Source organism: Lactuca serriola, chromosome 7, assembly GCF_051521515.1.
Source record: "Lactuca serriola cultivar US96UC23 chromosome 7, Lser_US96UC23_V15, whole genome shotgun sequence".
Classification (NCBI taxonomy): Eukaryota; Viridiplantae; Streptophyta; class Magnoliopsida; order Asterales; family Asteraceae; genus Lactuca; species Lactuca serriola.
In genome coordinates, this window is record NC_136414.1 from 180,481,084 (window position 1) to 180,506,203 (window position 25,120).

Below are 25,120 nucleotides of genomic sequence, written 5' to 3' on the forward strand. Positions count from 1 at the left end.
ACTTTTATTGACGAATGCACAAGAAAAGTTTAGGTTTATTTCTTGAAGAACAAATCTGAGGTATTTGGTACATTCAATAAATGGAGAGTTGTTGTGGAAAATGAAATGGGTATGAAGATCAAGTGTTTGAAGTTAGATAATAAGGGTAAATACAACAACAACAAAATTCATTGATTATTGTACTGAACAAAGGATCAGAATGTTGAAAATGGTTCCTAAAACGCCTTAGTAGAATGGTGTGGCTGAGAAAATGAATCATACACTAAACGTAAGGGCAAAGTGCATGACACTACATGCAGGGTTGCCCAAGATGTTATGGGAATAGTCAGTCAACACATCAGCATATTTAATCAATAGGGGACCCTCAGTCCCCATAGGGATCAGAATTCCATAAGAGGAATGGAAGGGTTGTGAAATTCCTCTTAGATACATGAAAGTGTTCGGTTGCATCTCTTACATCAAAATCAAGGAATTTGAAAGAGACAAGCTTGAGGTGAAGGCAAAGAAGTGTACCTTGATAGGTTACAGATTGGGTGACATGGGTTACTGCTTCCGGGATAACCAAAATAAAAGGGTTATCATAAGCCAATATATGGTGTTCAATGAAAGTGCAATATACACGGATGATTTGGCAACAAGACTCAAAAGAGAAACGAAACCAGAAAACAAAGATCAAGTTGAGTTTGATGAAATTTCAGATGATGACATTGTAAAATCTATTAGTACCCTTTATATAGGTGAAAGTTCAGAAATCAGTGGGAGCTCAGAAGAGGAAGAGTAATTTGGAATGAGTAGGAGTGACACTGAAGGAGAAGTTGTGGATAATGAATCCACACACATGAAGTCAGGAGTAGGAGGACTTTGTGTATCTACTCGAGTTCGTAAACCTTCAGTGCGATATCTCCCATCAACAAACTACTTATTGATGACAAAAAATGGTGAACCTAAATGTTATCTAGAGGCTTTAAAGATACAAGACGCCATACAATGGAAGGATGCCATGAAAGAATAATTGAGCTCACTTGACAAGAACCAAACTTGGTCCTTGGTCAAGTTACCGGCGGGGAAAGCACTGCAGAACAAATTGGTGTTTCGGGTCAAAGATAAGATACATGGAAGAAAGAGACAATGATCGATTAGTGGTTAAAGGTTTCCACCAGAAAACAAAAAGTAATTACAATGAGATCTTCTCTCCAGTATTAAAGATGACCACTATCAGATTGGTCTTAGCTATTGTGGTTGCAGAAAATTTCCATCTACAGCAACTAGATGTAAAAACAACTTTTCTTCTTGGTGATCTGGAAGAATACATCCACATGGCACAACCAGAAGTTTTTCCTCTGTTAGCAAAGAAAATTTGGTGTGCAAAATTGAAGAAAACTTTGTATAGGTTGAAGCAAGCTCCAAGACAATGGTACTTGAAGTTTGATAGCTTAATGCAACAAAACAGGTACATGAGATGCGAGATGGATCGTTGTTGTTACCTGAAGAATTCTTGATCGTCATACATTATTCTCTTATTTATCTTTATGACATGTAAATTGTTGGAGCAGTATCACACCCCGTCCAACTTGGAAGTGTTGGGGTTGCGACGCCAATGTTGGTTCCTAGTCAAAAAATATATATTGAACACTACAATAAGTTAAAATAATATATTACATTCTTCCATAAATTCAAGTACAAGAGTTACATTACTTGGTTTCACGAAAAGATGATAATTCAGAAACAAGTTCAGCAAAGCGTAATTCAAAATAATATAAAGAGCAAGGAAATAGAATTTTCTTGCAATACATGACATATGCCCAATTCTAAGTCCCTTAGAATACACGCATTTGAAAATACGTCAAAAAAATTTGGTGAGTTGCACAGGTTTTAACTTTATGTATTTTGTTAAAAGTGGATTTTTATATAAATGAACTACTATCAGAGTATATAAAAAGTTACCTTTACAATTCAATGTATAAAATCATAATGAAAAGTGTTGACTTAACTCAGGTGTGATTGTACTTGTAATACTATACAAGTTTGGATATTGATTTACTTATGATAAATAAGTTTAAAATCAACATAATCTTGGGCCATGTTATTAAGTGTTTATTTTACCTAAACAATGCACTGACACTTAACCGATAATCTAAGTGTATAACTTTATACTACATATAGTCCTATTTCAGATCATATTAGTATTTTATAGTTTATAAATCCTATTTTAATCAGATATAATTGTTTTTTATATTGAATTATGGGGATATGTTGAGTTTATAATCGAGTTATATGACTTGCATCAGCCTCTGCGAAACACTAACAAAGGGTTGTGTTGTAGTGTCACCAAAACTTCATCAACGTTGTAAATAGGGAACAAAATATAAAGTTATCGCCCGTTTTGACTTGTCAGACGGAGGTTGTAGCTAGAAACCACAGACGGGAGTGTCAATCCATATAAATCTATACACAACGTTCTCCGCTCTCAAATATTAAAGGCTATTCCATAGGTATTTACTAAGTTTATGTTCTTAGTTGATGAATATGAAACTCACATAGAAATCCTACATTATAAAATTCTACAAATGTGTGTGTTCAACTAGAAATAATTTTTCTTGGATAAAGGAACAGATTAGTCGATCTATTTCCGTATCGCTCATGATATATATCATAACTCTTGCATCCATTTCAAATGCATATCCCCTTTTTGCACAGAAGGGCTATGAAAATCCACGAGAAGTGACCGGACGTATTGTATGCGCCAATTTCCATTTAGCTAATAAACCAGTGGATATTGAGGTTCCGCAAACGGTACTTCCTGATACTGTATTTGATGTAGTTGTTCGAATTCCTTATGATATGCAACTAAAACAAGTTCTTGCTAATGGTAAAAAGGGGATTTAAATGTGGGGGTTGTTCTTATTTTAGCAGAGGGTTTTGAATTAGCCCCTCCCGACTGTATTTCCCCCGAGACAAAAGAAAAGATGGGCAATCTGTCTTTTCAAAGGTATCGCCCAAATCAAAAAAATATTCTTGTCATAGGCCCTGTTCCTACTCTGAAATACAGTGAAATCACATTTCCTATTCTTTCCCCGAACCCTGATACTAAGAAAGACATTCACTTCTTAAAATATCCTATATACGTAGGCGAAAACAGGGGAACGGGCCAAATTTATCCTGACGGGAGCAAGAGTTACAATACAGTTTATAATGCTACAGCATCTGGTATAGTAAGCAAAATCCTACGAAACGAAAAGGGGGGATATGAAATAACCATAGCGGATGTATCGGATGGACGTCAAGTGGTTGATATTATCGCTCTGGGGCTAGAACTTCTTGTTTCAGAAGGCGAATCTATCAAATTTGAGCAACCATTGACAAGTAATCCTAATGTGGGCGGATTTGGTCAGGGAGATGCAGAAATAAAGATATACAAACAAAAACCAATCCCAACGAAAAGGCAGAATAAATAGGATTGGGAAGTAATACTACTCCTAGACCCCTTAATATAAGACCCAATCCCAGAAAGACTAAAAGAAAATCATGTATTAGTCTAGGTAAATCCATTATATATAAAATTAGAGATAAATAAATCAAAATCTTTCATAACTTTATTGACCAGGTCAGGAAAAAAGAAGTAACTCTACTTTTTTATAATAGTTCTTATAAAAAAATTCCATTTTCATGGATATAGATTGATGGAGATATAGTTATTGTCTTCTTCGTGCTGATCAACGATGATTACAATATCGGGTAACCCTGTCATATATTTAATCCCGCCCAGATATGTTTGCGTATGAGATAATTGTCTTTTCAACATAGCCGCATCTCTTTTCGGAAGACAGTCGAGCCCCCCTATTTTTTGTTCGGTTCTCAAGTCTCTAAACTTATGAAGTCTTGTTTCTGTAGTGGACCAATTCGTTAACATATCACCGAGCCATTTTTTATTAACATAATGACACCGAGCCCATATTGCATATCTTGAGTTGGTGCCGAAATCGGATCTCAAATAGTTGGAGACAAAAGATTAATATGAGAAAACATAAGTAAACGTGCCTCTGCTTGAGCCTCCAAAGATAAAGGCACAAGAACAGCCGTCCATTCTTCATACGATTGTCAGACCAAAAATCTTGAATGCAACGAAATCGATATTTTTATCAAGCCACGATCTCATAGCTAATATCTAAATATAGAAATATTATATAGATATAAATTAATCTTGATTCTGTAATCAAAGAAAGATAGTGAAAAATTTTCTTATCTTTTGACTTAGAATAAAAGGTTCTCCATGAAGGAACCAAATGATAGTTTATTCCTATAGAACATCTAGCAATAAGACGATTGAATTGGAAATATCAACAAATTCTTACGGAGTCCAAAGAAATGAAAATAAATAAAAGGTCAACTTGTTCCAATTTCATCTCTATTGAATTTGAATATCAGAATAGCGGATATAGTAATGATTCAATGGGTCAGGTCCACTTATTTTTCTTTGATTGATCTATAATCTTTATAATGGATTTCGTTGGCCTAATTGAAAATAGGAAGATTTGATGATTCAACAGATGACTTATCATTATTCATGAAACTTCGTACACATTAAATTTCATAGGACGAAAAGAGATTTTTTAAGGCCCTTATGCTCAGCCTAGCATTGAATAGACTGGGTATTCACCTTATCAATATATCAAATCAATGATGGGGTCTGTTTGGCACCTAACTGGGCACCTAAACGGAATGAACCCTTGTTAGGCTATTGTTCTCTTCTTCCCCCATTTATTATCTTGTCAATTTAGGTTGCGCGATAATGATAAAGAAAGGGAAAGGATGATTTCTAAAAATGGGGATTTATAAATGGTTTGTAGAGGCGAGGTCGAACTAGGTATATGGAATTGAATGGCTATAAGTTAACTCTTGTCAAGGGTTAGACGCATCCTTATCAAATCAGCTTGAATTAAAGATTAGGGAAGAGTTGGTTTACATTGTGGAAGAAAGACATGTATATGTGATATTAGATATTGACTAGTTATATGTGAGCTAAAGATAGATCTAATTTGCCCTACTAATCAAATGTGAATGTAGATGGGGATTCTATATAAGTCCTTCTGTCTCATCTGTGACTGTGAGTTCAATGAATAAACGGATGAAGTCAATAAAAAAAATCAAAGAATTCAAAGAGCGTTTCGGAACAAAGAAACGGAAAAACTAAAGTTGTATGGATTCACAAAGACTTTCTCAAGAGAAAAAAAAAAGATATCAAAAACTTTGGATGTAAGATTTAATAAACTTTAAGTGTAAAACCTCAAAAGTTTCCTAACAAAAATTGGGCAGCATAACGAGTGCATTTTGACTAAAGCTGGATTCCAACCAATGTGAAATCAACCAAATAATCAACAATTTGATCGTAGATAAAACAAAGCAATTATTATAACGTACAATTATAATATTTCTTTTTATATTCATTTGACAAGGATAAATATAAATGAAAATTTGGAAACATATATATATATATATATATATATATATATATATATATGTCTATTTAATGTTATGAAACATAGATATACACTCGAGACTTGACCAAATACACACGAGGAACCTGGAAAAATAATTTATAGACCTAGTGGAATCACCGAGAGCTTTGCTGGAGAACACACATGTCGTCGGCCACGTTGGCGTGTGGCTGGTGGTGTTCTACTTTGTGGGGTTGTTTTGCGAAGATAATGAGAGGGGTAGCTCACCTATGGTCGATTTAAGGGGTTAGGAGGGTTGAAGACAGCGACATGAGGTGGTAAACACCGACAGTGGGCATCGAGTTGGCTACTTCGATGGCTCTTTTCAATTGTTTTCCCTTCTCTTTGTTGGTTATGGAGTCGAGCAGCAATAACAGTGATCGAAGGGGGTGTTTTGGGGTTGTGATCAACGAAGAAGAAGGGGCTAGAAAGGGCTACGAATGAGATATTAGTAGCCTCTTGGCTTCACCAAAAATTCACATGAGCAAGAAAGAAAGAAAGAAAGAAAGAAGGAGAGTGAGAGAGAGAGAGAGAGAGAAAGAGAAAGACAGAGAAAAAGAAAGAGTAGTGAGACAATGAGAGATTATGAGTGAGTTCGAGAATAAGAATGAGAGATATAGATATCATGAGATTTAGTGAATGATTTTAGAAGGATTTAGAGTGTATAATTTTTATCTCTCGTGTACTAGCTTGGATTTGAAGAAGATGTTGAGGACTTCATGAGTTACACCCACATTCATAAATATGATTACTGAGATTTTTAGAAGGTTCAATAGTTTTTAGAAGTACATACACCACGCATATATTTTGAAGATATGGAGATATAAACATATAATGGAAGATATTGTAATGGATACACACACATGCATGTGTACTAGATTTTAGGGAGATAGTGATAGAAAACGTGAGAGATGAGAGGAAAGAGAAGTGTGCATACATGTTCTTTGAAGCATGACTGATCATTTTTTAGAGACACGCACACATACATGCTACTTGGCTTGTACCATGCATGATGTCATGCTTAATGTTAAAGCATCCATTATTGCATTGATTTGTGTGCCAACAATCCCAAAATCATAAAAATATTTTGAAGGTTCCTGCTTATATACTTTGAGACGGTGATTGCAAAAATGTAAACGAAATTTAATTCGATACATGGAACTTCGTAAAATGACGATTAAAGTCTCGCAATTAAATAGCCCAATTCGACAGTTTTCACGAAACCAATTTAACTTCGGGTCAAAAATATTATAAAACTGAAACTAAATAATAGAACATAGTCTGAGTTCAAAAACATGCTCAAAAACGATTTACAAAATACTTAGCTATTCCAAACAACGCAATGCAATGTTCGTTTTAGGAAAATCAAATAAATACTGATTTTATAACTTAAAAAGAGTGTAACTTCCTCATACGATCTCTATTTTGGACATTCTTTATATTCACGCAAAGTGGAGAACATAATTTATCCAATATGTAGTTCCGAAGTATCCTTAATGTAAACTTTTACTTTTAGGGCATTAAATAATAATTATTTTAGTAAATTGTTTTCTGTTCGTTAATGATTGTCAACTTTTGAGAAATTTAGGGTAATCTGAGTGCAATTATGATTAACGTAGCTTCTAATGCATTTAAATACATATAACAACCTACAATAAACACTATTATAGTGGGGTTCGTGGTGGTTTGATCGGAGAACCTTGACCTATTTTTACCAATTGTTACAAGCATACATGTAGGAGATTAACAAGTTGAAAAAAAAAGTTATCCAAAGAGCATGAGATGAAGCACCTGGGGGCTGCTAAATAGATATTGGGCAGAGATAGAGATATGGGTACTTTGAAACTTTCCCAAACAAAGTACATCAAGAAAGTTCTAGAGAAGTTCAGCATGGTAAATGCAAAATCCATAAGCAAACCCTTGGGGAGTCACTTGAGACTATCAAAGAAACAGCCCCCTAAGAATGAAGCAGACAAAGAAGAGATGGCTAAAGTTCCTTATGCCTCTGCATTTGGTAACTTGAAGTATGCAATTGTAAGCACCATACCAAATATTGTTCATACAGTGAGAGTTATGATTTGTTTTATGTCTAATCCATGGAAAGAGCATTAGGAAGGAGTCAAGTGGTTGTTACGCTACTTAAAGGGTACTTTTAAGTCTTCCTTATGTTTAAGAAGAAAAAAGGTAGTTTTTGAAGGTTCTACTAATGCAGATATAGGAGGTTGTATGGATTCAGGAAAAAGCACAATCGGGTATGTTTTCACATTTAGAGGTAATGCAATCAGTTGGATGTCCCGGTTACACATGAGTGTTAATCTTTCAACCATAGAAGTAGAGTATATGGCTATTACAGAAGCAAGCAAGGAGCTTATATGGTTGAAGAATTTCTTATCACAACTTGGTATGCAACAGGAAGATTGTGTATTGCATTTTGATAACCGGCATGCAGTTTATTTGGCAAAGATTATAGTGTTTCACAGTAAGATGAAGCACATTCAGATGAGGTATCACTTTACTTGTGAATTGATAAATGATGGAACCTTGGATCTGAATAAAATCCTTGGTACGAAGAATCCAGCAGGTGTGTTGTGGTGACTACAAAGAAGTTGAAGTTGTGTATGGCTTCAACTGGCAATCTAAGTACTTGAAGCAAAGGTGCGAGCAAGCGAGAGGGAGATGGGGGTTACATCATTCTTGTTTTGGATGGTAATAAATTGTTTATGAGCCTCCAAGTGGGATAATATTGAGTGTGGAGGTTGAGTTGCATTTTGGTTGTCCGTATAAGTAGTCTGCTTATGGAAGATTGTATAAGTAGCTTCTTATGGAAGCTCGAATAATTAGTCTACTTATGGCAATCCGTAGGAGCAGGGTTGGTTATGGCAATCTAAATAAGTAGGTATGTTTATGGAAATAAGTAGCCAACATTGCTTAAGCAGTCGACAAGTGCTTGAGTAGCAAAGCGAGTTTTCTTGGAGAGCAAATTTGACTTAAAGGATCAGTGGGGTCAGTTTTGGCAGCATTGACTTCGACCCATGACATTTTTTGGCCCATTATTTTAGGTCAATCACTCTATAAATAGTATCATTTATTGTAACCTTAATGTAGTGTACAAAAAAGCCTTTTACAGGAGGAAATAATAAATCTTTTTCATGTTCGTGGTGGACGTAGTCGATCATTTGATCGTGTGAACCACGTAAATTGATTATGTCTTGTTCATTTGATTTTGCATATATTACTCTGATGAAATCGTTTATCGTTTGTGGAAGCGTTGTTTTAATCTAAGAGTTATGTGGGTTTCAAGTATGAATGTTAAATACCCCTAAAAACATGATCATATGGGAGGGGGAGGGGGTTACATATAGAATTAGCCTTAAAGCATGATCATGGTCGAGACTGTAGATAGTAGCGAGATCATTGTCTAGATATTAGTGAAAGCCTATTAAAAACATTTCATTTTCCCTCTATTTTCGATTCTCGGTCTCACGAAAACTATAATACTACCAGACAAATAGCAATGTATTGGTTTTAGTTTAGTATTTCCATTTATTTCATATCATCTTTGTATACATAAAAAAAATACATCACTCATATCACACTTATTTAAAATTTTGAATCCATTCGATTAGAAAACTTTTCAACCAAATTTTGATTAGTAAAACAAAAGATAATGTCGTCTATGTAAATTGGTACTAGCATATATTCTTCATTATCTTTCTTAACAAAAAACTTATACCAACATTACCTCGGTCAAAACCATATTTAATCAAGAATAGGTAAGCATTTGATACCATGCTCGTGGGGCATGCTTCAATTCATAAACAACTTTGTCACTCTTATAGCAGTGTTCAGGGAAGTAGTGGATCTTCTAACCATAAAGGTTGTTGAATAAACACTTCCTCGTCTAGAGTTATATTGATAAATGCATGTTTTACATCCATCTCATGAGCGTTAAACTTTTTGTAATCAACATAAGCAAGGAATATTCTAATCGATTATATCCTAACTACGAGTGCATATGTTTCCTATAGTATATTCATTTTATATCTTCTAACCACCCAACAAACTTTGATTTACCATACACCTAGTGTCATCCTTCATATTTTTAAAACCGTTTTCTAGAAAAGGAGTGAAAATATTATTACAACTTTTAAAATAATTAAAAATAGTTTATATATCTACTTTATGATAATCTAAAATGGTGTAACAAAAATATTCATTTTTATTGTGATAAAGTTTTGTACCGAACACACCCTTAATACGGTATATTTAATATGGTAGTTGCTTTAAAGTACTGATATTTTTTGTTTTAATTCTCTATTTTATTTAAAATGATATTTACATTTTATGTTAAGCATTTTACATTTTACATGTAAAAGCCAGTTTGATACTTTGATATAATATTTACATCACATCAAATATTCATCAGTACAAAATATTTGTATTTTTTCTAATCGTTTATAAGGCATTTCATGACATTTTTTACCATGCGGTTAAAGATGTCATGGTAATAATGAGATTTATCAAAAGAATTTAAATATGAACCAATTGGAATTAGATTCAATTTGTTTGGGAATTTTTTTGTAGCTCATCGGAATCATGAATGTATGAATGATGGAGTACAAAAGGATTTCGTGAGAATGGAAGTGAACTTCTTTAATTAGAATATTTTACAGATATTTAAAAAATGGTATTTTTTTAATAATATTTAAAACAAATTCAAAAGTTATCAATTATTTTACATTTTAAAAATGTTTTTTTTTTCTCTACAAAATGAGTGGCTAGGATTGAGTCTCCCTGTCTCACAAAATATAGTGGTATAACATGAACCTAACCATATATATATATATATATATATATATATATATATATATATATATATATATATATATATATATATAGAGAGAGAGAGAGAGAGAGAGATAGGTTCATGTGTTTAAAATAATTATTGTGTTATTGTATGTATAAATGTTGACCAATCATTTTAAAAACCTGGATAGGGCTAAAATTGTAATCTTAGCTTTTAATTAATTTTGGTAATTAATTATTCAATTCATAAACCCTTTAATTTATGCAAAATCATTTACATTTAACCCTTTAAATCCCTAGACAGAAACGAAGGAACAGGCCATGTCAACGCAATGGAGCTTCTGTGATAGTTGGGAAATCGCGAGGAGGTGCAAAGGGAAGAAGCATCGGGACAGCACCGATCCAAGGGGCGATCATGGCGAAAGAGGTCGATGTTTGCGACGGACATCACCGGCGAGCAATGATGAAGTTCAAATTATCGGAGGAACCGCAGAAGGTCTTGGTCTTCAACGTCAGAATCGCGCCTCCACCGGTGACACTAATCGGCTGTCATCGTCTCTGTCGTCGGTTGTTGCGTCGTCGGCTGTCTCTCCTCCATGTGACGATTCAGTTTTCCCCCTGAAAACGATCCAGGCTTGTTTAGGAAAAGATTCCTCTGCAGTTGAAAAGATCTGATTATTGGGTCCGCTCATCGATCCAATTTTTCTGGAGATAAAGATGATAACGCGTGTTCAGCTAGTGACGAACATACGATGCCTTGATTTATGTTGTTGTTGAGCAGCAATTGGTGTGTTTTCTATTTCTTATAATTACTTAAATCATCATTGGATTATTGTCTAAGATGTGGTTGAATTTTTGTTGAAGTTTGTGTGATTTTGGTTAGTAAAGATGAAATGAATAGGGGATATTTTGCTGCCTTCTTTATGAGATTTGATTGTAGCTCTTAGGATGCATACCAACTAGTCGATAAAATACTTGAACCAACCTTTTCAATTTTTATTTAAGACCGTTATTCAAGGTATACTTAATTTTCCTTTGGGTATGAACTATGAACTATGAACTACGAAGCATGTGTTTTAAAATTAAAATCCAATTTTATCTTTCTTTGGTATAACAAAAAATATATTTTTTTGAACGAATGAGAGAAATGCCCTCTTTTTTGTTGGTTTGTTGGTTACATAAGGGCAAGAATAAGATTGTTCTTATATTTCTTGACTGGAATCCATGTAGAATGAAAAGAAACATGGGGTTCATTAAGAGGAAACATAAAAGAGAGGGGTGAGTGGAATCATGAATTCTAATTATGTTGGCATTTGTTCACGAATTGTATGAAATCACGAATCCAATTCTATTGGAATGAAATCATGAATTATAATTATGTTGGAATGGAATCACGAATCCATTTCTCTTTAATGGGTTTTGCGTGACTTTATTTTGGTTTGCTTCTTTATGCTTGAATTGTATCTTATATTGTTGGTTTAGAATGATACAGTGTTGAATACCATTATTTTTGTAGGTACGAAACGAGAGATATCAAAGCAAAACATGGTACATATGAAACTTACAACATTCTACTAGAATGGAATCTTGAATTCTGATTCTGTGAGAATAGAATTTTGAAGATGAACATTCTATGGGATGAAGATGAACAATAACCACCAATCTTCCAAAAAGAATGGATTATTCTACCAGAATAATATACAATATAATGAAAAAATATATATGTAATAGTATATTTTGGTAGAATGATTCATATATTGTGCTTTTGTGTTATTAATAAGTGTAACATTTACATAGAATAGTATATAATTTTTTTTTCTTTTCTAAGAATGAAATGAAATTTTTTTTAACTTGTATCCAAAATTTTGTTATTCTTCAAGAAGTTTATTAAATCAAAATATATATTATGTCATAATGTGTAATTATTGTATGGTTCAATCATATTTGTTATTTTTCTATATATTGATAAAAATATTCCGTCAGAATTTTCGAATTAGGAGAATTATCATCTATACAATCAGATTTTTAAAATTAATAGAATCTATTTTCCTTAAAATATGTAATTTTTCTTTTTTAAATTTATGTTAATTGACTAAAATACCCTTAGAATGAAATTAGTTGGTATTTTTTAATTATATTTAATTTAATAATATGTATTATTCACTTTCCAAAATTAAGTAAAATGATTGGCCCACAATTATGCATATAATAACACAATACTTAGTTTGAATAGAATAACCTAAGTGTATATATATATATATATATATATATATATATATATATATATATATATATATATATATATATATGCTTAGGTTATTCTATTCAAACTAAGTATTGTGTTATTGTATATATATATATATATATATATATATATATATATATATATATATATATATATATATATAATGACTAAAAAGTATAAATGTAATATTTTGATTTTTTTCCTGTTACTCATAAACCCGAATCTGACCCACGAAACCTTAAACTCAGATAATTAAACGGGCTACGAGGATTGACATGTTTATGTCTAATCCTTGTTAAAGTTGAGAGTGACGACACAAATATTTATATGGATCATCTCTGGATTAAATTTTTATGACCCGTCAACCCGTAACCCGTTAATCCGAAGACAAGATAATTCCCACCATACCTAACCATCATGCATTGTTCGTTAGATCGGCCAATATCCCTTAACCAATTAACCAAAGGCTTAGATAAGCTTTCTGTTTTTAATTGGACTATTCAAACAAAGCCCAATCTTATATGTATTAAAAAGGGTTTATACGCCTATCTCTTTGTAACATTCTAGTGGAGGATGTTGTGTTGAGGCTTTTCTCGGTCATTTTGTCACACCTTGCAACTATGTTTAGTTCTATCCAAAAGAAGTAAATTACATGTAAGAAAAGGAAACATATTTTAGTTCATTTGTATTAGGAAATGTAATTATAAAACTAATATTTAAAAAGCATATGTTATAGCTTTACAATAAAATAACTAAACAATTACCAAAGCTCAATTTCAACTACGGTAATAAGATCCATGTTTATAAGAATTTATAACACAGGCCTCTAAATCTTAATTATGAAGATAAATTTTCAACAATTGAAGTTTTACTAATTTACTTTAAACTTTAAAGTAATAAAAGTTTTAAATGGGCGAGTTTGCCATTGAATTTGGTAATTTATATATATTACACCATTATATCATAACAATTAACTATTGATAATCAATAACCATTACTAGAACTTATAAAAACGAGGGCAATCACTTTCAACCAAACTCATACCAATTTGGGGTTTAAAAGATATGAAGTTTAACATCAAAAACATGAATTGCAAGAAGTTAGATGATATATGATTACTCTTTTCCTAAACCCAAAGAAGTAAATCTTATACTAAAGTTACATTTTTTTCTTCAACCAATTCTTGTTAGAGACAAAATATGTAGATTAAGCTAAAATAATCAATCTATTCACAAAAAAAATCCAAAACTAATAGAAAACTCCATTACAAACCATCTTTAGTAGCATCCTCCTTTCCTTTTTCAATCATCGACTCATGAGAATCTTGATGAGCCAAATCATAAGTAGCATGAACCCCAACAAAGAAATAATAAACCAACATCACACCACTACATATAAAAAACCTCTTAAACGCAATTCCACCCAAAGACCCAATCAAAAACACATTCATCAAAATCGACATCGATGGCAACCACGGAACTAGCGGCACCCCCCAAACCTTCGGCACCCGCCGCTCTCCAACCACCATCATTCCGCCGGTCCCCGCCACCCACAACCCCCCACCCATCGCATACCCCACCCACCCTTTCCGATTCGCCGCCCAAAGCACCGTTATTCCAATCGAAGAACCAATCACCACAAACAAACAAACCATAAACTTCATCAAATCCCTCGAAGAACACGTCTCCTTCACGTAATATCTTCTCACAAGCAATGCAACAGCCATGAGCATGAAGATAAACAAAGTGCTAAAAGATAACACACTCGACAACACATCCAAGCTTGAAAAAAGAGCCACAATGCAACTAATTGTGGTCACTAATAGTGTCGCGTAAACCGGGGTCCCGGTTTTCGGGTGGACTAAAGCAAACCATGGTGGGATCATATGGGCCCGGGCTATTTGAGTTGTGTAACGGGCTTGACCCATTGACCCGATTAGCATACTTGTAAGCATACCTTTTAAAGCACATATACTCACTATATATTTCGCCCATTTCATCCCGATTTTCTCAAACGCAACTGAATAAGCTGCGTCTCTATCGATCTCTGTGTAATTCACCATCATTGTTAGAGCTAATGCCATTAGACAATACACGACACTGATCATGGACATTGATCCTACTAAACCTAAAGGAATATCTGTTGCAGGTTTTCTTGTTTCTTCAGCCATGTTAGCTACCATGTCAAAACCAGTGTAAGACCAGTAAACAACAGCTGCAGCTCTGAAGACTCCTTCAGGTCCGTATGGGAAGAAGGGTGTTAGATTGGAAGATTTGGCGTGAGTAAACCCGACAATGATTATGAACACTATGATTAAGGAACTAATCATGGAAAGAATCATGTTTGAAGATGATGTCAATTTGGTTCCTCTCATTGCTACCATGTTTGCGATGAATAAGATTATAACAGCAATTGGGTCTAGTAAATTGAAACCTTCTGCAAATGAATCGATTCGAATTCGAAGAATGTCAGGGTTAGAACTGAACATACTTGCGAAGTATGATGAGAATGATCGAGCTAATCCAGCTGCACCGGCGACAGCTTCCAGTAGAATGTTACCTGAGAAATCAAGCATAAATCCAAGAAAAATTGTTAATTTGGAACGAAATCGAGCTAATTTAGTTTCAATTGTTGGTTTTGGTGATTACCGGCGGCAATGAAGGCGATGAAATCGCCTAATTCGACGCGGAGAAACGAGAACGAACCACCGGCGATGGGAATTTCAACGGCGAACTCTGTGTAGCAGAAAACAGAGAAAAGGGCGGATAAGCCGGAAAGAGCGTAAGATAAGACGATTGAAGGTCCGGCGTCGTCTCGGGCTTCAAGGCCGGTGATGGTGAAGATACCGGAGCCTACAACTGATCCAAATCCAAGCCAAATTAGATCAACCCAAGTGAGACACTTTCGCATCTCGTTTTCGCTTTGTTTCTTGAGCTCAATGAGTTCAGTTTCATCGGTGGATCGACCGAGGCAGCGGTCACGGAGGCGGTGGAGGGTTTGGGAGAAGGCGGACTTGTAGGCTGAGAGGTTTTGGAAAGAGGGTTCCGGATAGAAGTCTTGTTTGCTGAATCGCCAGTAGGATCTTGGCGGGTGAGGTTGTTGATCCATGGTGTCGGCGGTGGTGATGGCGGAGGAGTGGTGGGGGTTGAGTGGAGCGAGGAGGTTTATACGTGGGTTGTCCTGGTCCGATTGGGAATCAGGGAGCGATTTGTTCGGGATTACCATCGTTCTTTTCGCACCGCCGTAGCGATTAACTTAAAATGGTGTACGGCGATTGATGGACTCATGGATTCCTGATGATACATGAGGTAGAAACTAGCAATGCATACGGAAATTAGCGCGATTTTTTTTATTATAAGATTTATACTTATAATTAATGTTTTGATAAAGATGAATTAATCTTTTATGAAATTAGTTAATGTTAAATAAAATAGGATATTATACGTTTTTTTATTTGATTTTAATATAGTATTAGATGTGAGACCCGTGTATTATATAGATTTATTTAAAATAAAAATTAAATATAAAAATATAAAAATTTAAATATTTAAGAGGTTTGAATTTATAAGAAAAGTGAAAAAATATTGAATTATAAAAATTAAAGTGTTTTTTTTTCTCTTTTAAATTTAAATAAATAATTTAGATAAGTAAACAAAAGAAATTAATAAAACTTTAACTTGGTAATTTTGAAATTAAAAGGAAAGTTCATTAATAAAATTAATATGCATTTATTAGCACATTTAATATTATGTGAAATTTAATAAAATGGAAATATCATAAAATGACATGTGGAATAAAAATTAATTTAAAATTCCTATAAAATTACATGTGGCAAAATAAATGAGTATGTGACATAGGACAAAAAGATATTTATTTATTAAAGTAGTTTGTTTTAGAGTTAGCACATTATATTTAAAAATATTTATTTAATTAAAACATAACGTTGTTATGTTATCTTAGCCAAATTGAGAAAATAATTTAGTTTTACATATAATAGTAATATTTTCTATACGTGACTCTTGATATAACTATTTTTTTTATAAAATTCTAATGAGGTTCCTGAGGATTGTTATCAGGGCCGACCTAATGTTTGATTCTGTAAAGGTAGGGCTTAGGGCCCCAAATTGTAAGGGGCCCCAATTAGTTTCAAGGCCTGCGATTCTTTCTACTACAATCACACCACGAATGATTAAACTTCCCTTCTTATCTCCATAGTCAGACTCGATTCTAGGTCTTCTGCCTTTCTTCTCTGATTGTTTCTTCCACAATTCCACTGCTCCACAGTCGATTGAATCGCTGACTCGCTGCTAACCTGTTGGCTGCTGTTTTCGGTTTCTAGTCTCTCGCGTTTCTCCAGTGATCAAGCCTCAAAGTCAAAACTCTAAAGTCTAAAATCAAAATCAGGTTACAGGTACTTAGGCAATCAGCTATTATGTTCATCTGTTGTCATTGAATTTGAAACTGTATTGTGCTTCAATGCTTGTATTTTCGCCTTTAAGTTTTGATATTCCTATTGTCTGATTATGTAATTGGATTTGAGGTTAATAACCAATTAGCTGAAACCATTAACCATTCAAACCAGTGTTGCAGTTAGCCTGTGACTAAATAGATACAATGGTGCATAAATAGAGCAAATAGTCATTAATAAAAGGTTGAAATCATCCATAAAGTTAATAGTTCTACTCCTTGTACATAAATGTAGCTTCCCATGCTTCTCGACTACAAAAATAAAAGTGAACTTCTCATATTAAAAAGTTATAATAAATATTTATGAAAACTTATAACATCATACATTATTAAAAGGTATTTTTTAAAGATGTAAACATATTACTAATTAGTAGGAAACAATAGCAACATACAATATTCAAAGGAAGAAACAGCAATGTACTTGGTACTTGGTAGAAACAACTAAAAATACAAAAATGGTCATACCAATAGCCATAAAATAGTAATGTACTTTTTTTTAAATTTTCTATCAAAAAAACCACTATCGCAATTCTTTGTAAAAGATTAATATCTACCTGTTTGTATCTAAGATTAATGAACATGATTTCCAACAGAATTGAACTTGGACCTCATTTGCAAGTTGCAACCAAGTGTGGGATAGGAATAGAATTGAATTCTAGTTCTAACCAATCTTATAGAATCCAACAAAAAATGTTGGCAAACGACTCTTAGTAATTGGTCTATAAAAAAAAAATGAATTCATGACTAAGACAATTTTAATTCTTTATGTTTTTAACAATAAGCATTTGGATCATTCTAGCCACAAGCAATCAAATACACACAAGTCATCCACCTCAAATAAGCTTTGTCCCAATACTTTAATTTAATTTGTTTGTTGAATCATTCCTCAAAAATATTGATGCTTTTTGGCTCTTGGTTTGGTTGATTAGCCCTAAACTCCCTCAAAACTGAATTATGATGGAATGTACCCATAATATAGTAAATGTCAAAGGGCCCCAAATTTTTGGTTCGCTTAGAGCCCCCAAACTTGTTGAGCCCCCAAATCTAAGTGGTGAAGTTTTTCTATAAAAGAACAATTGGATCCAAGGGCAACATAAAATTAGCAAACAATTCATGGTCTACAAGACATCTATCAAGATTTGGGAAACAACACTAGACACATTCTTAAAGAAAGACAACACCTTGATTATCTTTAAGATCAAAGGTTTTCTACACAATCTTTGTCAAAGAGAGTCATCAGTCACATGCTATTACATCGGGCTAACTCATTATTGGCAACAACTAGATGAAGTATACACTTCGTTATCACAACTGATTTTTAGTTGGTTAATACACCAACAAAAACTCTACCAAAATCAAATTCAACAATATGAAACACGAATAGGATATGTAGTGATCTACATATCCAGCTTACGGGCAAGTATAGACTTATCTTAGAAATCCATGTTATTACTTTATTATTGCCACTAGGTTATAGCCCGTGGGATCCACAATTAAAATAACATTTAGAATATAATAATAGTTCCATAAATTATAAATTTGAATAAATTTTTATAAAGAGTTTGATGTGTTAATCCTAACTAAATCAGTGGCATAATTTTAGGGATTAAATGTGTTTTGATTATGTTTGATTAGAGTTATTTTTGGTGTAAGATAAGGTAATTGAAAACAGAATTCATGAATCGATATTATCATGACACGTGGCAAACAATAAATACGTATGCTTGTTAGACTGACACGTGGCAACCTAAAACTATTCTTCCTCCATAATAAATAAAGAACTATTTGCCACATGTCCTCTTCTCCTTCATTTGGACACATGTCATTTTCTAGAATTTATGAATTTTCTATTTTCCACTTGTCATTTTATTAAATTAAAATTCCTCATTTAATATTTAAGGTAATATATATGTAATGTATTTATTAAAAAAGGTTTATATATGTAATGTATTCAATACATTAAAACCTCATTAATTTTAATAATTAAAAAAATTTCTCATTTTTCTTATAAATTCAAAATTTTCAAATTGTTAAAATTTCATATTTAATTTTTTCTAAATAAACTCAAGTATTCTCCCTAATAAATAAAGAACTTTTTGCCACATGTCATCTTCTCCTTCATTTGGACACATGTAATTTTTTAGAATTTTAGAATTTTCTGTTTTCCACTTGTCATTTTATTGTATTTTTCATGTTATTAAATTAAAATTTTTCATTTAATATGTAAGATAATATATATATATATATATATATATATATATATATATATATATGTAAGGTATTTATTAAAAAGAGTTTATATATTTAATGTATTCAATACATTAAAACCTTATTAATTTTAATAATTCAAAATTTTTCTCATATTTCTTATAAATTCAAAATTTTCAAATCCTCCCTAATAAATAAAGAATTTTTTGTCACATGTCCTCTTCTTCTTCATTTGGACACATGTCATTTTTTAGAATTTATGAATTTTCTATTTTCCACTTGTCATTTTATTGTATTTTTCATTTTATTAAATTAAAATTCCTCATTTAATATGTAAGGTAGTATATATGTAAGGTATTTATTAAAAAGGGTTTATATATGTAATGTATTCAATACATTAAAATCTCATTAATTTTAATAATTCAAAAATTTTCTAATTTTTCTTATAAATTCAAATTTTTTAAATTGTTAAAATTTCATATTTAATTTTTTCTAAATAAACTCATGTAATATATGGGTGCCACACCTAGTTTATTAATATAGGGAAATTAATTCTAATTATTTTGTATTGTTTACTGAGTTTTGTTTTTCTTTTTGAGAGATAAAAGATAGTCATTCTTGTTTTAAAATTAGGAGTCTTCACTTATAAATATCTTTTTAGGGCTTTTTCTCCTAAAATAACAACACATTTTCCTAATATCCCCAATGCTCATTTTGACCCTCATAGCTCTTAATTACTTATGCATTATAAATAGGGATGAGCATAGGCGGGTACCCGCCTCATTTGGCGAGAACCGGAACCGGCGGTTCCTAGAAAGTTAGAACCAGAACCAGAACCACTCTAGGCGGTTCTTAAATTTTTGGAACCAGTTCTGGGAGCGGGTAACCCGGTTACATTAACTTTGTTAACTTTTGTCGATAAAACCGCAACTTAGTTCGATCCAAATTGAATTAATTCGGACCAAAGAGGGACGAAATCATACCAATATATTCTAAACTAGTCTAAGTAACACACACATATTTATATGAAATACTAATATATATATATATATATATATATATATATATATATATATATATATATATATATATATATATATATATAAACCGGTTTCGGCGGGTACCCAACGAATAGCGGTTTCGAAAAAATGAGAATTGGAACCGGAACCGCTTAAGGTGGTTCCATAACTTTAGGAACCGGAACCAGAACCGCTTAAGACAATTCCGGTTCCAGAACCGGCAGTTCCAAAGCGGGTACCCGGTTCCCATGCTCATCCCTAATTATAAATAGAAATAAAACACCATTTTTCGTTATTATTTAAATTAAGTTCAACTTATTAGTCAATATCTTCAGCCATATTACATACTAAATAAATTGTTTTATTTAGTTTTTTTAAAACGACAAGTATCGTTTATCAATTAATTCTACTCTTAAATCTATATTTTTGTCACTACCCGACTTAAAACCTCGACCACTTGAAAATAAATATTTTTTTCAACACATACCGATACCACTTGACCAAATGCTATTTGTTATTTTTTTATTTAATTAAACCACGACTAATGGATTATGAAGTGATTCAATATTTATTGTTACTAGGTGTAAGACCCATCTATTATATGAATTCATTTAGAAAAAATTAAATATAAAAATTCTAAACATTTGAAAAAGTTTAAATTTACAAAAAAATTAGAAAAATATTGAATTATTAAAATTAAAGTATTATTTTCTCTTTTAAATTTAAATAGATAATTTAGATAAATAAACAAATAAAAGTAATGAAGTTTTAGTTTAGAAATGTTGAAATTAGAAGGAAAGTCAATTGTTGAAATTGATATGCATTTATTATAACATTTATTGCAATTATTACATTTAAAATTTAATAAAATAGAAAAAAAAAAACAACAATGTGTCACGTGGAAAAAATTTAATTGAAAATAACCACAAAATGACATTTGACCAAATTAATAAGATTGTGATATATGGTAAAAAGATTTTCATTTATTATAGTAAATATGATTCTCCACTTCCTACAATCTATTGGTTACTCACTTTGATTCAATAATTCGCAAAAGATACTTGAATAGATATTAGGAGAAATAAATAAAAGTCATTTTTTCAGTTATTTTTATGGTTTAATCATCATATTAATTTCATCGATGAAAACAGCAACTTAAATTTGATGAATTTTTCTATATCGACCGTTTTAACCTTCTATAACATAATAGCATGAATACAATATGAATTTTTGTTAAAATTTAATGGTTTTAATAAAATATTTAAGTTTATCATCAAAATTTTCATTAAATTCATTAAACTTCAACAAAATTTTAAATAGTAACCAGTTTAATTTAACCTATTATTGAAGGTTAAAGTGGTCCACAAAAAAATATATAAAACCAAAATATAGTGGTCCATATAGTTTCTTGCTTGGTGTAGAGGGTGGAAGAACTTGGAGATAGAGAATGAGAATATATGAAATGAAAAAACAATATTATATCTAGCTAAATGTAACACGATGATAAAAGTTATTGATTACATTATTAAATCATCATATAGGTATGGCATTAATTTATGTTGACATTACGTTAATGTGTCCATTTGTTAGAAAATTAAACTTTTTTAAACATTTGGAAATTATGTTTGCCGTGATAGACCCACCAAATAATTCAAAGTTTTAAGACTTTTGTGGACATAAGACATCCACCTAATAAAAATAATAATTCAATGACTTAGCTACCGGATGCAACACGAAAAGAGTTTACCAATTTGTAACACACTCACCACTAAATAGTTTAATCTGATTAACCTGTTCAACTTATTTTAGACTCGGACTAAGACTAGGAATAATACAAACATCTTTCGAATTAATATATATATATATATATATATATATATATATATATATATATATATATATATATATATATATATATATATATATATATATATATATATAGGATTAAGTTCAAATGAGAACACTATTTAATGTGAGAACACTACTTTATGTTACTGTTCTACTATGAATTTAATATGTATAGTATTGTAGTAATTATAATATGAATATATATTTAATTTTATATTGCTATTCTACTATAAAATTTATATATATGTGTAGTATTTTAGTAAATTCTAATGTGAATGTTAAATATGTGATTGTTCATATATTCGATGATGAATAATGTCATAAAGTTGTACATATAAAATTTTAATGTGTGATTGTTCGTATATTTGTTGATTAATAATGTCATATCGTTGTATATACAAAATTCATAGTAGAATAGTAACATAAAGTAGTGTTCTTACGTTCTCACATTAAATAATGCTCTCATTTGAACTTAACCCTATATATATATATATATATATATATATATATATATATATATATATATATATATATATATATATATATAACATATTGATTATATCTTGAATTTTAAGAACTATAAGTTATAAAACTTTTTGTACAAATCAAATAATTCATTAATATTTGTCAAAAGTTTAAAAACTTAAATTAAGAAAAATAATTAAGAAATTCAGTTTGGAGCAAAATGAAAATTTTAAAATATTAAATTCATGTATATAAATTAATATATATTTCTTAAACTAGATATCAATATTAATTAATTTACATGAATAACATAAACAAACAATATAAATATAAGATATACCGTTACACATAAATATTTTATTTAAAAGTGATAATTTTTTATTACATAATAATTAATAATAAAATTAAATAATTATTTCCTCGTAAGAAACTATTTATCACTGTTGGCTTTGCACGGACAAACAACTAATTAATATATATATATATATATATATATATATATATATATATATATATATATATATATATAATTTTGCCAACAAACAAGATGGGAAAATTAATAAAATAATGTATTATGTACACAATTACATGCAAAGTTTCTCTATTACTTGTCATCTAATTGTCTTTGTCAATAAAATAAATTCATTTCTTGTATTGAGGAAGAAAAAGTCAACGAACAGCAAACATTTTGGTTTACAGTTGATTCATAACTCAAAACAGGGTTTCAATTTTCAATTCTTCTTTATCATAATTCCTTAACAAGAATGGAAGTAATTGCCATCACCATTATTGCTTTCATTTTCTTGGTGTTATTATTAACAGTTTTGATCACTCTCTTTTATAATGGAGGCAACGGTGAACACCACCGGAGGGAATTTCACAAAAGATCAACCACCATGGATCAAAGCCGGGTGCCGCCAGCTGATCAGTGATGGTAGGCGGCGGGTGGTGGCGGTAGATGGCGGATGATGGTGGAGGAATATATGAAGACTGAAGAGGCTGACATTGAAGTCAAACTATGAGGTAGCTTGTGTTTATATGTTATTATGTGTTTGTATAATTTTGAAATTATATTTAATATTTGTAAGTAAAGTGTAAAAGTTTTGTTGATTAAATTTCGTATAACATGATTAAAGCGACAAGATCCCATTAATACGAAACAGCCATGAAAAGTTGAAAACACATCTTTAAAAGTATACGCAAACGCAATCATCGCATTCCAAGAAACTTAATTTCTTTAAGACATTTCATCAAACACTTTCCGGGCATTCCTGGAATCCCATTATCTTTGCGTTAGAATATTGATATCCGATTGAGTGGCGTTAATCATTTACTCTTCGTATTATCATAATAAAGTATAGCGCATTGAAGATCATTACCCTAAATTCGTGGCGATAATCGATATCTTCTTAATGATGATTACGAAACTAAAGTGGAGGAAACAGTTGATTAATCTAGAATTACGGTTTTCCGAATTTGATGATAAGGAGAGAATTACTTACGAATCACGATATAGGTTATATGTGACATCTGCGTTCAATACGAAATATGCTTTATATCAGATTCCACTAGTGTATAGCTTTAGAAAGCGAAAAAGCTTCATTCAACATCAATGGTGGTAGTAAACTGAAATTCCTCCTGATTTGAGTCCAATAAGATAAAAGCATCGTCAACCCACGATTCATTTGTTTATTGTTGGTAAAACGAGAGAATATAATCATATATCACCACCTTTTCGGAACAAGTTCTTACGTTTTTTTGGCAATTAGATGCTAATGTTTTTCGGGCATTTCAACAAGTTTGGAAAAAAAAATCAAAAGCAGAAGATGCAAAGCATTTGAAAAAATGGTCGATAGATGCTGATTTTGACTTGTACCTCACACTCACAATTGCAGATTCCCTCACGTACACCAAGAACTTGTCCCACGAATAATATTAGTTCTTGCTTTTTGAAGAACAAGTGCTAAAGTGGGGTTCTTAGCAAAAGGATGAAGGGTAAATCCGTAACAACCATCGAATCCACTTTAAGTATGTTTTCAAATTAACTAATTATTCGCAATATTAAAAAAAAATGTAAGTTGAGCTAAGCATAATAATATAATATAGCTAGTTGAAAAAATAATTTTAATATGTTTGACAAGTTTGATGAAAATTACCTTATAAGCTATATAATAATTATAAAATGACATAAATTCACAATTAGATATATAACTGAAACCAGATTTACACCATTTTATTGGAGGCAAAATGCATTGATGTGCCCTCCACTCTTTGTCCCTTTGGAGATTATGCATGTGTTTATTTCTTGTGATTTAGCCTTTTGATTTATGGGCTTTCATACAAAAATGGTGTGACATAGATATTCCGAATTTTATAATTATGGTCAAGGTAGTGCAATAGATTGATATCGTTCATTTGTCTAGTTCTTAATCGTATGGCGTTGGAGGCGATTGTTAGGACAATGTAGAAGTTTATTTGGAATTTTAGAAATTGTATTGTTTGTAATGATCATAGATTGAGAAATGGTTCTATAAAAGATCCAATAGTTGAAGTGTTGAACAACCATT

At 31.5% G+C, this 25,120-nt stretch overlaps 1 protein-coding gene, 1 long non-coding RNA gene and 1 pseudogene across 2 annotated transcripts; 1 reads left to right on the forward strand and 2 right to left on the reverse strand.

Moving 5' to 3' along the window:
* Window positions 1–1,112: 1,112 nt before the first annotated feature.
* Window positions 1,113–3,455, forward strand: LOC145064600 (cytochrome f pseudogene; annotated as a pseudogene).
* A 10,232-nt stretch (window positions 3,456–13,687) lies between these two features.
* Window positions 13,688–15,909, reverse strand: CAT8 (cationic amino acid transporter 8). The gene is made up of 2 exons (XM_079008290.1): window positions 15,195–15,909; window positions 13,688–15,105 (listed from the first exon to the last, which is right to left on the reverse strand). Exons 1-2 carry the CDS (start codon window positions 15,769–15,771, stop codon window positions 13,811–13,813), a joined length of 1,872 nt encoding a protein of 623 aa, XP_078864416.1. The 5' UTR covers window positions 15,772–15,909; the 3' UTR covers window positions 13,688–13,810.
* Window positions 15,910–16,562: 653 nt separating this feature from the next.
* On the reverse strand, window positions 16,563–24,534 carry LOC145060957 (uncharacterized). The gene is made up of 3 exons (XR_013687068.1): window positions 24,306–24,534; window positions 24,056–24,191; window positions 16,563–17,265 (listed from the first exon to the last, which is right to left on the reverse strand). It is a non-coding gene; the product is annotated as an uncharacterized LOC145060957 (long non-coding RNA).
* Between the last annotated feature and the right edge of the window lie 586 nt (window positions 24,535–25,120).

Bases quoted from the DNA above. Each gene is read 5' to 3' on its own strand.
- CAT8 (XM_079008290.1), bottom strand. From the start codon at position 15,771: ATGGTAATCCCGAACAAATCGCTCCCTGATTCCCAATCGGACCAGGAC. The intron at 15,106-15,194 runs GTAATCACCAAA...TTGATTTCTCAG, and splicing joins CATCGCCTTCATTGCCGCCG to GTAACATTCTACTGGAAGCT.